The sequence below is a fragment of the Pseudophryne corroboree genome, chromosome 9 (genome assembly GCF_028390025.1).
Source record: "Pseudophryne corroboree isolate aPseCor3 chromosome 9, aPseCor3.hap2, whole genome shotgun sequence".
Taxonomy (NCBI): domain Eukaryota; kingdom Metazoa; phylum Chordata; class Amphibia; order Anura; family Myobatrachidae; genus Pseudophryne; species Pseudophryne corroboree.
This window is the reverse complement of record NC_086452.1, coordinates 94,615,157-94,630,215: the sequence shown is the minus strand read 5'-3', so window position 1 is coordinate 94,630,215 and position 15,059 is coordinate 94,615,157. Positions and strand designations below refer to the sequence as shown.

At 53.6% G+C, this 15,059-nt stretch overlaps 1 protein-coding gene across 4 annotated transcripts in view; it reads left to right on the top strand.

The window, feature by feature from the left end:
- The first annotated feature begins 3,140 nt into the window (after positions 1 to 3,140).
- The window catches only part of SSBP3 (single stranded DNA binding protein 3), an 89,137-nt gene continuing 77,218 nt past the window's right edge, over positions 3,141 to 15,059 (top strand). For 2 of the 4 annotated variants that reach the window (XM_063939645.1, XM_063939646.1), the window contains exon 1: positions 3,143 to 3,552. In XM_063939645.1, the coding sequence (XP_063795715.1) occupies positions 3,497 to 3,552 (56 nt within the window). In that variant the 5' untranslated portion in view covers positions 3,143 to 3,496. Of the gene's footprint in view, positions 3,553 to 15,059 lie in introns of all 4 variants that reach the window. The other 2 variants (XM_063939647.1, XM_063939644.1) reach the window with 2 other exon arrangements.

Genomic DNA, 15,059 nt, shown 5'->3' with positions numbered 1-15,059 from the left:
TTCCTATATACTGTTTTTGTATATATGTAGTGTGCAGTTATATATTTAGAAGTTTCCTTCTATTGTTCATTGCTTAACGCTGTTCATTTAAGGGATCATGATATAAACAAATGATGAGACAGGAGACACAGATGGCCCTGTACAAATTACCTTCCAATCTATAGGGTGTCGTGATCATGTCATACATAAGGTAGCAAAATAACGCTAATAGTAGGGATGGCCATTAATGGCCCTTAACCTTAATGGTATGAAACCATCGACAGGACACACACATACCAATGATGGTTCCGCGCCACCGATGATCATCCCCGATCTATTATTCACCAGGCAATCAGAGGTGAGGGTGGGGCTTTGCGAGCTTCATCAAGGGTAGAGCTAGGATCCTTCCCCAGCACCAAGGAGAAATAAAACATTGCAGGACTCTTTACCATTGATGGTGGAGAACGTTTCAGTGGTTAACCATCGGTGGTCATTGGTAAACTCTAGCTCATAGTGAGGAAAGAATGTGTGTTTAGCGGAAGGTAGCAGCATTATAAGCCACCAATGGTAAAAGCAGCCCTTAGCGACTTTCTGTGCGGACACTGTTGAGGTATTCCTACAGTGAGGAAAGACAATACCAGGTGGAGACATGGGGAGTAAATTGACTGAGATGGGAGTTCTATTTAAGATGGGATGTAGCAACCAATCAGATTCTACTTCTCATTTATCTAGCACCTTCTGGAAGGTAATACCTGGAATCTGATTGGTTGCTATGAGCAACATCCCATCTTAGAAAGAAATCCCATCTTAGTAAATTTACCCTGTGGTGTTAGAAGTGTGTACTCAAACCCTCCCTGCAGCATACTCTATTATGCACTTCATGGGGTAAATGTAATAGCCTACAAACTGCAGGCATCAGAGGGTACCCTGCGAGTCTGCCCAATGTTTTAAAGTAGCAATCTTTTAAAAGGCCTGCTTTTGCCTTTTAAATGAATGCTACTTTAAAACACCAGGAACTACTGGGAACCCGCCAGTACTTTCATGTTGCATGCTATTATTACCCCCATAAGTGCTCCCAGACCTCCGTTATATTTCTACAGGGTATTGTAGATTCAATGTTTTGAACTTGGCCAGGGTTGGACTGGCCCACAGGGGTACAGGGAAAACCACCGGTGGACCCCATGCCAGGGTGCCCACCTCCTCCTCTAGGGATCAGGTTCGAGACTGCACTTGAATTGTACATTATACATATTATCTACAGTGCATTGCAGTTATTAATCTGGTACATTATCATGCATGCACTAGCAGTATTTACTATATATATTTATCATGGGGCCAATACCACGGTTAGCCAACTCTAAGCATGGGCCTCTACCACTGCATTCCCCCGGAGGGCCCTCCATGCCCCAGTCCGACGCTGAACTTGGCACAAAGCAGAGAATAGAAAATGCACAGGTCCAAACTTTTTGAATGATCACAGTAAAAGTGAGTTTAATAGACGGTGAGAACGCGTCTCGAAGGAGTAAAAGGAACACCTGCATGCTTGAGAACTATATTTTTGGAAAAGGTCATAGATTCCATAGTGTAAATATGTTAAACATGCTGCTGTTGGGTAAGTACATGCAAACATGTAACGTACAAAGAGGTTCAGACAGAATCTAGTGCATTACTATCTCCTGCATGCTAGCCAAATATGGAACTGTACTCATGTTCACTGTATTAAATACTCATCATTCTTATACAGTGGTTAGAAAATAAGGAGAGCGAGACAATGCTGTATAGATAATGACAATGTATTGCTGGTCTATATTTGAAAATAAGAACATTTCCAAGTCTAAATATTTTAATCCCAGAATTGTTCCATGGAATGAAGAGCAGTGTGCGGCTATTCCCTAATGTCTCGCCCTCTGCTCTTACACCTTCTCTTTCCACATTGGTTGGTGGCACTGCTGGGACTTGTAGTAAGAACTAGCCTAGACAGCCACAGGTTGCCTAGCTATGGTTCTATGCACATAGTAATGCAGTGCTAAAGCAGTCTAATTAAAAGTCAGTCTCACTGACAGAACGGTGTCTCTCACTACTATGACTCTCTTTCCAGCAGGCAGGCAGGCCCTCCCCCCATCCTCCCTGGACAGTACTGTAGCATTGTGGGGGGTAGTGTCTGTTCTTGGAACAGCAGCAACACTCATAGTCGGGCCGGGCAGGCAGTTTCAAGTCTCCCCACGGGAAGCAACCAATCGGAGCACCCTGAGCCTCAGCCAATTTAAAGAGACAGGAAGCGCTAGCTTGTTTCACTTAAAGGGGCAGTAGCAGAATTAGCAGGAGAGAGGGGGAGTGGTGCCTCAGAGGAGGGAAATGACCACATACTAGATGTCAGTAACCCCAAGAGGCAAATCTGTGCTATAGTCAATAATCATGAACAAATAATATCTGGGCTTCTGTGTGAATCCCAGATTAGAGGGTGAGTGATCTGAGTATATGCAGAGAACTGCCAGACACAAGTAACTATTGTGATCAGTCATGTAGCAGGCAGGCATCTTCCATAGCCACCCTGCAGTATTAGATCAGTGTTTAACCCTCCCTGTACTTTCATGCAAGACGTTATAGCTGCAGCATATAGGGACTAAACAATAGTGTGCGTGTGCGTGTATATAGATCGATCGCTCTATCTATCTATATCTACCTTTACATAAAACGTTGTATATGACACAGACTGCGTAATGTATACAAGAAACTCTGCTGTGTATACACAATCTGCAGTTATTGTATGACACCATATATTGTTTTATTGTATCCCAGCTCTTTCCATGATCTGTTCCATGTACACAGTACACACAATGGGTGACACACAGTATACACAGCACAGAGTATGTAATACAAAGCACAGCGGGTGACAATACAGTATATACAACACACAGCTGTGTAGAACACGGCACACAGCAGGACACGAGTGACACACAAACACAATATACACAACACAGAGACGTGTAGTAAATGGCACACCGCAGTACACATTGGGTGACACTGTATATACAGCAGAGATTAGCAATACAGAGCACACAGTATATGTGTAGTACATGGCACACACACAGCAGCAGCAGCAGCAGCAGCACACAATGGGTGACACACACAGTATATACACAGCACAGCAGCACACAGTGACTCCCCCTCCCATTGGCCGGCCGGGTGGGTGAGGGGCAGCGGAAGGTCCGGACTCCTCCTCCTCCAGGACACGTTCCCAGCACATACACACAGCAGCAGCAGCAGCCCGGGCACAGGGAGACATGGCTCAGGCCCCGGACACACATTAGAGACAGCAGCAGCGGGAGATGGGGCCGGCAGCACAGCGCGCAGTGTGAGGAGGACCCAGCAGCACTGACCCGCTCCCCGCACACACTGCACCCAGCCTCGCCGCCCAGGGACACAGCGCAGACGCCGCCAGCCCCCCGCAGCACGGACCGAGGGCTCCGCTTCCCCGGACTGGGAGTCGCTGGCTCCTGTAGGCCGCCCGCTCGTCATGTTCGCGAAGGGGAAAGGCTCAGCGGTGCCGTCAGACGGGCAGGCCCGGGAGAAGTAAGCGGGGCCTGGGCTGGGGATGTGGGAGAGAAGTTATCCCTGTGTTCTGCTCTCTCGTGGCTGTCTCTTTGTGGTGCCACCCTATCCCCCCTCACACTGGTCTCTGGTGCCACCCTATCCCCCCTCACACTGGTCTCTGGTGCCACCCTATCCCCCCTCACACTGGTCTCTGGTGTCACCCTATCCCCCCTCACACTGGTCTCTGGAGTCACCCTATCCCCCCTCACACTGGTCTCTGGAGTCACCCTATCCCCCCTCACACTGGTCTCTGGTGTCACCCTATCCCCCCTCACACTGGTCTCTGGTGTCACCCTATCCCCCCTCACACTGGTCTCTGGTGTCACCCTATCCCCCCTCACACTGGTCTCTGGTGTCACCCTATCCCCCCTCACACTGGTCTCTGGTGTCACCCTATCCCCCCTCACACTGGTCTCTGGTGTCACCCTATCCCCCCTCACACTGGTCTCTGGTGTCACCCTATCCCCCCTCACACTGGTCTCTGGTGTCACCCTATCCCCCCATCACACTGGTCTCTGGTGTCACCCTATCCCCCCATCACACTGGTCTCTGGTGTCACCCTATCCCCCCATCACACTGGTCTCTGGTGTCACCCTATCCCCCCATCACACTGGTCTCTGGTGTCACCGTATCCCCCCATCACACTGGTCTCTGGTGTCACCGTATCCCCCCATCACACTGGTCTCTGGTGTCACCGTATCCCCCCATCACACTGGTCTCTGGTGTCACCGTATCCCCCCATCACACTGGTCTCTGGTGTCACCGTATCCCCCCATCACACTGGTCTCTGGTGTCCCTCTACACCCCCCAAATGTATCCCCGTGGTGACTTTCTACACCCAACCCCATTTATCTCTGGTGTATCTCGATCCCCACTCTCACTGATCTCTGGTGTCACCCTATTCCCCCCCATCTCTGGTGTCACCCTACCCCCCCCCCATCTCATTCTCCCCCCACCCCAATGCTGGCTGGTGTCACCCTATTCCCCCCCCCCCCCACATCTCCGGTGTCACCCTATCCCCCTCCATAATCCCATCTCTGGTGCCACCCTGTCCCGTCCGTCCCCCTATCGCTGGTGTCTCCCTTCCATTCCCTACCCCAAATAGCTCTGGTGTCACCCCATTCCCATCTCTGGTGTCACCTCAATGCTCTCCCCTCCCCCCACCCCCCCCAATCGCTGGTATCACCCTATTCCCCCCTCCCCAATCTTCCATCTCTGGTGTCACCGTATTTCCCCCCCCCCATCTCCCATCTCTTGTGTCATCGCATCCCCCCCCCCCCTCTCTCCATATCGCTGGTATTCCCTTCCCATCACTGTTGTCACCCTATTCCTGCCCCCCCCCCCCCCTTCCCCATTTCTGGTGTCGCCCTATCCTCCCCCCCCCATTGCTGGTGTCACCTAATTCAACCCCCAACCCCCCCCCCCCCCTCCCTCCAATCGCTGGTGTTGCCCTATTCCCCCACCCGTACCCCCGATTGCTGGCTGGTGTCACCCTATTCTCTTCCCCCCCCCCCATCACATTGCTGGTGTCACCCCGTTCCCCACCCCTGGTGTTTTGCTGTCACCTTATTCCCCCCCCCCCCCCCCTTCCTACCCATCTTTGCTGTTCTGGTGTCACCCTGTTCCCCCTACCCCAATCTCCCATCGCTGTGTCGCCCTATTTCCACCCCATTGCTGGTATCGCCCTATTCCTCCTCCCCCAATCACTGATGTCACCCTATTACCCCCCCCCACTGCTTGTGTAACCCTATTCCCCCCCATTGCTGGTGTCACCCTATTCCCCCCCCCCCCCCCCATTGCTGGTGTCACCCTATTCCCCCCCCCCCCCCCCCCATATTGCTGGTGTCACCCTATTCCCCCATCCCCCATCGCTGGTGTTGCCCTATTCCCCCCCCCCCCATCACTGGTGTCACCCTATTGCTCCCCCCATCACTGGTGTCACCCTATTGCTCCCCCCATCACTGGTGTCACCCTATTGCTCCCCCCATCGCTGGTGTCACCCTATTCCCCCTCCCCACCCCCCCATCGCTGGTGTCACCCTATTCCCCCTCCCCACCCCCCCATCGCTGGTGTCACCCTATTCCCCCATCGCTGGTGTCACCCTATTCCCCCATCGCTGGTGTCACCCTATTCCCCCATCGCTGGTGTCACCCTATTCCCCCAACGCTGGTGTCACCCTATTCCCCCAACGCTGGTGTCACCCTATTCCCCCAACGCTGGTGTCACCCTATTCCTCCCCCTAACGCTGGTGTCGCCCTATTCCTCCCCCCATCGCTGGTGTCGCCCTATTCCTCCCCCCATCGCTGGTGTCGCCCTATTCCTCCCCCCATCGCTGGTGTCGCCCTATTCCTCCCCCCATCGCTGGTGTCGCCCTATTCCTCCCCCCATCGCTGGTGTCGCCCTATTCCTCCCCCCATCGCTGGTGTCGCCCTATTCCTCCCCCCATCGCTGGTGTCGCCCTATTCCTCCCCCCATCGCTGGTGTCGCCCTATTCCTCCCCCCATCGCTGGTGTCGCCCTATTCCTCCCCCCATCGCTGGTGTCGCCCTATTCCTCCCCCCATCGCTGGTGTCGCCCTATTCCTCCCCCCATCGCTGGTGTCGCCCTATTCCTCCCCCCATCGCTGGTGTCGCCCTATTCCTCCCCCCATCGCTGGTGTCGCCCTATTCCTCCCCCCATCGCTGGTGTCGCCCTATTCCTCCCCCCATCGCTGGTGTCGCCCTATTCCTCCCCCCATCGCTGGTGTCGCCCTATTCCTCCCCCCATCGCTGGTGTCGCCCTATTCCTCCCCCCATCGCTGGTGTCGCCCTATTCCTCCCCCCATCGCTGGTGTCGCCCTATTCCTCCCCCCATCGCTGGTGTCGCCCTATTCCTCCCCCCATCGCTGGTGTCGCCCTATTCCTCCCCCCATCGCTGGTGTCGCCCTATTCCTCCCCCCATCGCTGGTGTCGCCCTATTCCTCCCCCCATCGCTGGTGTCGCCCTATTCCTCCCCCCATCGCTGGTGTCGCCCTATTCCTCCCCCCATCGCTGGTGTCGCCCTATTCCTCCCCCCATCGCTGGTGTCGCCCTATTCCTCCCCCCATCGCTGGTGTCGCCCTATTCCTCCCCCCATCGCTGGTGTCGCCCTATTCCTCCCCCCATCGCTGGTGTCGCCCTATTCCTCCCCCCATCGCTGGTGTCGCCCTATTCCTCCCCCCATCGCTGGTGTCGCCCTATTCCTCCCCCCATCGCTGGTGTCGCCCTATTCCTCCCCCCATCGCTGGTGTCGCCCTATTCCTCCCCCCATCGCTGGTGTCGCCCTATTCCTCCCCCCATCGCTGGTGTCGCCCTATTCCTCCCCCCATCGCTGGTGTCGCCCTATTCCTCCCCCCATCGCTGGTGTCGCCCTATTCCTCCCCCCATCGCTGGTGTCGCCCTATTCCTCCCCCCATCGCTGGTGTCGCCCTATTCCTCCCCCCATCGCTGGTGTCGCCCTATTCCTCCCCCCATCGCTGGTGTCGCCCTATTCCTCCCCCCATCGCTGGTGTCGCCCTATTCCTCCCCCCATCGCTGGTGTCGCCCTATTCCTCCCCCCATCGCTGGTGTCGCCCTATTCCTCCCCCCATCGCTGGTGTCGCCCTATTCCTCCCCCCATCGCTGGTGTCGCCCTATTCCTCCCCCCATCGCTGGTGTCGCCCTATTCCTCCCCCCATCGCTGGTGTCGCCCTATTCCTCCCCCCATCGCTGGTGTCGCCCTATTCCTCCCCCCATCGCTGGTGTCGCCCTATTCCTCCCCCCATCGCTGGTGTCGCCCTATTCCTCCCCCCATCGCTGGTGTCGCCCTATTCCTCCCCCCATCGCTGGTGTCGCCCTATTCCTCCCCCCATCGCTGGTGTCGCCCTATTCCTCCCCCCATCGCTGGTGTCGCCCTATTCCTCCCCCCATCGCTGGTGTCGCCCTATTCCCCCCCCCATCGCTGGTGTCGCCCTATTCCCCCCCCCCATCGCTGGTGTCGCCCTATTCCCCCCCCCATCGCTGGTGTCGCCCTATTCCCCCCCCCATCGCTGGTGTCGCCCTATTCCCCCCCCCATCGCTGGTGTCGCCCTATTCCCCCCCCCATCGCTGGTGTCGCCCTATTCCCCCCCCCCCCCCCCCCCAATCGGTAGTGTCACCCTACTCTCCCCTCCTCAGTGTCACCGTATTTCTCCCCCCCCCCCCCCCCCCCACATCATCATCACTGGTGCCACCCTATTCCTCTGATCATCGCTGGTGTCGCCCAATTCCCCCCCCCCCCCCCATCATTGTTGTCACCCTATTTCTCCCATAATCCCCCCCCCCAACATCGCTGGTGTCACCCTATTCCCCCACTCCCCTACATTCGCTGGCGTCACCCTTGCGCCCCCCCTTATCTCTGGTGTCATCCTATTCCCATCTCTGGTGTCACCTTAATGCCCCCCCCCCCCCTCCCCCCCCCCCCCAATTCGCTGGTGCCACTCAATTCCCCCCTCCCCAATCTCCATCTCCGGTGTCACTGTGTCGTCGTCTCCCATCTCTTATGTCATCGTATTCATCCCCCCCCCCGCTTCCTCGCTGGTGTCACCCTATTCTCTTCCCATCACTGTTGTCACCCTATCCCCCCACCCTTCCCCATTGCTGGTGTTACCCGATTCAACCCCCTCCAATCGCTGGTGTCGCCCTATTTCCCCCCCCCACCCGGTTGCTGGCCGGTATCACCCTATTCCCCCCCCCCCCCCCCATTGCTGGTGTCACCCAATCCCCCCCCACCCCCCCAATTGCTGGTGTCACCCTATTCCCCACCCCCCTGGTGTTCTGTTATCATCTTATCCCCCCCCCCGCCCATTTTTCTCTGCAGTGTCTCCCCGTCCCCAGTCACGCTGATGTCTGGTGTTACTTTATTCCACCCCACGCGCGCTAACTCTCTCATATTTGGTGTCGCTCTATCTCCCACTCACATTGGTTTTTGATGTCTCCCCCCCACACACACACTGACACACACATTCATCTCTGGTGTCACCTTATCCCCCCCCCCCCCCCCCCCCTCCCCTCGCTCATCTCTGCTGTCACCCTGTTTCCCCTTCCCCTCGCATTGGTCTCTGGTGTCTCCCCACCCCCGACACATCCACCCACCCACCCACCTTTGGTGTCACCCTATACCCTCTTCACCAGCGATATGAAGGGGGGGGGGGGGGGGATAGAGTGACACCAGCGATGAAGGGGGAAGAATAGGGTGACACCAGCCAGCAATGGGGGCGGGGGCAGGAACAGGGTGATGCATGCGATGGGGAGGGGGGGGGGGAATAATTGGGTGACACCAAAGATATTGGGGGGGGGATGGGGTGACAGCCGCGATGGGGGAGGGAAATGGGATGACGCTGTGGTCGCTGGCGCCATTACTCCAGTGATTTCTTCTGATAAAGTTCTAAAGCTATTGCCTTCTATATGGTGAATACACAGAAGTCGGCTCTGCAATTTGCTGCCTTCTGTGCATGGTCCAGCATGAGACTTTCAGGGGGTCATTGCACCCACTCCTCTATGTAGATCCGCCGTTGGTTTATCCCAGTCTACCTTTTATTTAAAGTTCTTTTCTCTGACGTCCTAGTGGATGCTGGGACTCCGTCAGGACCATGGGGATTAGCGGCTCCGCAGGAGACAGGGCACAAAAATAAAAGCTTTAGGACTAGGTGGTGTGCACTGGCTCCTCCCCCTATGACCCTCCTCATAGCCTCAGTTAGGTTTTTGTGCCCGTCCGAGCAGGGTGCAATCTAGGTGGCTCTCTTAAAGAGCTGCTTAGAAAAAGTTATTAGGTTTTTTATTTTCAGTGAGTCCTGCTGGCAACAGGCTCACTGCAACGAGGGACTTAGGGGAGAAGAAGTGAACTCACCTGCGTGCAGGATGGATTGGCTTCTTAGGCTACTGGACACCATTAGCTCCAGAGGGATCGAACACAGGCCCAGCCATGGAGTCCGGTCCCGGAGCCGCGCCGCCGACCCCCTTGCAGATGCCGAAAAGTGAAGAGGTCCAGAAACCGGCGGCAGAAGACTTTTCAGTCTTCATGAGGTAGCGCACAGCACTGCAGCTGTGCGCCATTGTTGTCAGCACACTTCACACCAGCGGTCACTGAGGGTGCAGGGCGCTGGGGGGGGGGCGCCCTGGGCAGCAATGATAATACCTTGTTCTGGCTAAAAATACATCACATATAGCCCCTGGGGCTATATGGATGTATTTAACCCCTGCCAGGTCTCACAAACACCGGGAGAAGAGCCCGCCGAAATAGGGGGCGGGGCCTATCTCCTCAGCACACAGCGCCATTTTCCTGCACAGCTCCGCTGCGAGGAAGGCTCCCAGGACTCTCCCCTGCACTGCACTACAGAAACGGTAAAAAAAAACAGAGAGGGGGGGCACTTTTTTGGCGATATTTATATATTAAGCTGCTATAAAGGAAACAACACTTCTGTAGGGTTGTTTCTATATATTTATAGCGCTTGGGTGTGTGCTGGCAAACTCTCCCTCTGTCTCCCCAAAGGGCTAGTGGGGTCCTGTCTTCGATAAGAGCATTCCCTGTGTGTCTGCTGTGTGTCGGTACGTGTGTGTCGACATGTATGAGGACGATGTTGGTGTGGAGGCGGAGCAATTGCCGGTAATGGTGATGTCACCCCCTAGGGAGTCGACACCGGAATGGATGGCTTTGTTTATGGAATTACGTGATAATGTCAGCACGTTACAAAAATCAGTTGACGACATGAGACGGCCGGCAAACCAGTTAGTACCTGTCCAGGCGTCTCAGACACCGTCAGGGGCTGTAAAACGCCCTTTACCTCAGTCGGTCGACACAGACCCAGACACGGACACCGAATCTAGTGTCGACGGTGAAGAAACAAACGTATTTTCCAGTAGGGCCACACGTTATATGATCACGGCAATGAAGGAGGCTTTGCATATCTCTGATACTGCAAGTACCACAAAAAGGGGTATTATGTGGGGTCTGAAAAAACTACCTGTAGTTTTTCCTGAATCAGAGGAATTGAATGAAGTGTGTGATGAAGCGTGGGTTAACCCCGATAGAAAACTGCTAATTTCAAAGAAGTTATTGGCATTATATCCTTTCCCGCCAGAGGTTAGGGCGCGCTGGGAAACACCCCCTAGGGTGGATAAGGCACTCACACGCTTATCAAAACAAGTGGCGTTACCGTCTCCTGAAACGGCCGCCCTCAAGGATCCAGCTGATAGGAGGCTGGAAACTACCCTGAAAAGTATATACACTCATACTGGTGTTATACTGCGACCAGCCATCGCCTCTGCATGGATGTGCAGTGCTGGGGTGGTTTGGTCGGATTCCCTGACTGAAAATATTGATACCCTGGATAGGGACAGTATTTTATTGACTATAGAGCAATTAAAGGATGCTTTTCTTTATATGCGAGATGCTCAGAGGGATATTTGCACTCTGGCATCGAGAGTAAGTGCGATGTCCATATCTGCCAGAAGAAGTTTATGGACGCGACAGTGGTCAGGTGATGCGGATTCCAAACGGCATATGGAAGTATTGCCGTATAAAGGGGAGGAATTATTTGGGGTCGGTCTATCGGATTTGGTGGCCACGGCAACAGCCGGGAAATCCACCTTTTTACCTCAGGTCCCCTCCCAACAGAAAAAGACACCGTCTTTTCAGCCGCAGTCCTTTCGTTCCTATAAGAACAAGCGGGCAAAAGGACAGTCATATCTGCCCCGAGGCAAAGGAAAGGGTAAGAGAGTGCACCAAGCAGCTCCCTCCCAGGAGCAGAAGCCCTCCCCGGCTTCTGCAAAGCCCTCAGCATGACGTTGGGGCTTTACAAGCGGACTCAGGGGCGGTGGGGGGTCGACTCAAGAATTTCAGCGCACAGTGGGCTCACTCACAGGTGGACCCCTGGATCCTGCAGGTAGTATCTCAGGGTTACAGGTTGGAATTCGAGAAGTCTCCCCCTCGCCGGTTCCTAAAGTCTGCTCTGCCAACGTCTCCCTCAGACAGGGCGACGGTATTGGAAGCCATTCACAAGCTGTATTCTCAGCAGGTGATAGTCAAGGTACCCCTCCTACAACAGGGAAAGGGGTATTATTCCACACTATTTGTGGTACCGAATCCGGACGGCTCGGTAAGACCTATTCTAAATCTGAAATCTTTGAACCTGTACATACAAAAATTCAAGTTCAAGATGGAGTCACTCAGAGCAGTGATAGCGAATCTGGAAGAAGGGGACTTTATGGTGTCCCTGGACATCAAGGATGCTTACCTGCATGTCCCAATTTGCCCTTCACATCAAGGGTACCTCAGGTTCGTGGTGCAAAACTGTCATTATCAGTTTCAGACGCTGCCGTTTGGATTGTCCACGGCACCTCGGGTCTTTACCAAGGTAATGGCCGAAATGATGTTTCTTCTGCGAAGAAAAGGCGTATTAATTATCCCTTACTTGGACGATCTCCTGATAAGGGCAAGGTCCAGAGAACAGCTGGGGGACGTAGTAGCACTAACCCAAGTAGTGCTGCAACAACACGGGTGGATTCTGAATTTTCCAAAATCTCAATTGACCCCGACGACACGTCTGCTGTTCCTGGGAATGATTCTGGACACGGTTCAGAAAAAGGTGTTTCTTCCGGAGGAGAAAGCCAGGGAGTTATCCGAACTTGTCAGGAACCTCCTAAAACCAGGAAAAGTGTCTGTGCATCAATGCACAAGAGTCCTGGGAAAAATGGTGGCTTCTTACGAAGCGATTCCATTCGGCAGATTCCACGCACGAACTTTTCAGTGGGATCTGCTGGACAAATGGTCCGGATCGCATCTGCAGATGCATCAGCGGATAACTTTGTCTCCACGGACAAGGGTGTCTCTTCTGTGGTGGTTGCAGAGTGCTCATCTGTTAGAGGGCCGCAGATTCGGCATACAGGACTGGGTCCTGGTGACCACGGATGCCAGTCTGAGAGGCTGGGGAGCGGTCACACAGGGAAGAAACTTCCAGGGAGTGTGGTCAAGCCTGGAGATGTCTCTTCACATAAATATACTGGAGCTAAGAGCGATTTACAATGCTCTAAGCCTGGCAAAACCCCTGCTTCAGGGTCAGCCGGTGTTGATCCAGTCGGACAACATCACGGCAGTCGCCCACGTAAACAGACAGGGCGGCACAAGAAGCAGGAGGGCAATGGCAGAAGCTTCAAGGATTCTTCGCTGGGCGGAAGATCATGTGATAGCACTGTCAGCAGTGTTCATTCCGGGAGTGGACAACTGGGAAGCGGACTTCCTCAGCAGACACGATCTACACCCGGGAGAGTGGGGACTTCATCCAGAAGTCTTCCACATGATTGTGAACCGTTGGGAAAAACCAAAGGTGGATATGATGGCGTCCCGCCTCAACAAAAAACTGGACAGGTATTGCGCCAGGTCAAGAGACCCTCAGGCAATAGCTGTGGACGCTCTGGTAACACCGTGGGTGTTCCAGTCAGTGTATGTGTTTCCTCCTCTGCCTCTCATACCAAAAGTACTGAGAATTATACGGCAAAGGGGAGTAAGAACGATACTCGTGGCTCCGGATTGGCCAAGAAGAACTTGGTACCCGGAACTTCAGGAGATGCTCACGGAAGATCCGTGGCCTCTACCTCTAAGACGGGACCTGCTTCAGCAGGGACCGTGTCTATTCCAAGACTTACCGCGGCTGCGTTTGACGGCATGGCGGTTGAACGCCGAATTCTAAGGGAAAAAGGCATTCCGGAAGAGGTCATCCCTACCCTGGTAAAAGCCAGGAAGGAGGTGACTGCACAACATTATCACCGCATTTGGAGAAAATATGTTGCGTGGTGTGAGGCCAGGAAGGCCCCGACGGAGGAATTTCAACTGGGTCGATTCCTACATTTCCTGCAAACAGGATTGTCTATGGGCCTCAAATTAGGGTCCATTAAGGTTCAAATTTCGGCCCTGTCGATTTTCTTCCAGAAAGAATTGGCTTCAGTTCCTGAAGTCCAGACTTTTGTAAAAGGAGTACTACATATACAGCCCCCGGTTGTGCCCCCAGTGGCTCCGTGGGATCTTAATGTAGTTTTGGATTTTCTCAAATCCCATTGGTTTGAGCCACTCAAATCGGTGGATTTGAAATATCTTACATGGAAAGTAACCATGCTACTGGCCCTGGCTTCAGCCAGGAGAGTGTCAGAATTGGCGGCTTTATCGTATAAAAGCCCATATCTGATTTTCCATTCGGACAGGGCAGAACTGCGGACGCGTCCTCAGTTTCTGCCTAAGGTGGTTTCAGCGTTTCACCTGAACCAGCCTATTGTGGTGCCTGCGGCTACTAGCGATTTGGAGGATTCCAAGTTGCTGGACGTTGTCAGGGCATTGAAAATATATATTTCAAGGACGGCTGGAGTCAGAAAATCTGACTCGCTGTTTATACTGTGTGCACCCAACAAGCTGGGTGCTCCTGCTTCTAAGCAGACGATTGCTCGTTGGATTTGTAGCACAATTCAACTTGCACATTCTGTGGCAGGCCTGCCACAGCCTAAATCTATCAAGGCCCATTCCACAAGGAAGGTGGGCTCATCTTGGGCGGCTGCCCGAGGGGTCTCGGCATTACAACTCTGCCGAGCAGCTACGTGGTCGGGGGAGAACACGTTTGTAAAATTCTACAAATTTGATACCCTGGCTAAAGAGGACCTGGAGTTCTCTCATTCGGTGCTGCAGAGTCATCCGCACTCTCCCGCCCGTTTGGGAGCTTTGGTATAATCCCCATGGTCCTGACGGAGTCCCAGCATCCACTAGGACGTCAGAGAAAATAAGATTTTACTTACCGATAAATCTATTTCTCGTAGTCCGTAGTGGATGCTGGGCGCCCATCCCAAGTGCGGATTGTCTGCAATACTTGTACATAGTTATTGTTACAAAAAAATCGGGTTGTTATTGTTGTGAGCCGTCTGTTCAGAGGCTCCTACGTTTGTCATACTGTTAACTGGGTTCAGATCACAAGTTGTACGGTGTGATTGGTGTGGCTGGTATGAGTCTTACCCGGGATTCAAAATCCTTCCTTATTGTGTACGCTCGTCCGGGCACAGTATCCTAACTGAGGCTTGGAGGAGGGTCATAGGGGGAGGAGCCAGTGCACACCACCTAGTCCTAAAGCTTTTATTTTTGTGCCCTGTCTCCTGCGGACCGCTAATCCCCATGGTCCTGACGGAGTCCCAGCATCCACTACGGACTACGAGAAATAGATTTATCGGTAAGTAAAATCTTATTGTTTAGTATGTTTTTTTCTTTTTGTGTATTTAGTTCTGCCTTCTTTTCCGGCATCCCTTGTATTTATTTCAGATACCCAGACCCCCCTCCTTTGTTTGAGTTTCTTCTCACCTTTTCCTTCCTTTCCCCTTTTCCAGCAAATCCTTCCTTTGCCCCTTCTTTATTCCATTATCCCAACTTAACCTATGTTTTTTTGTTTTCTTTGTGGACAGAATTTCTTGATACATTGTTCGT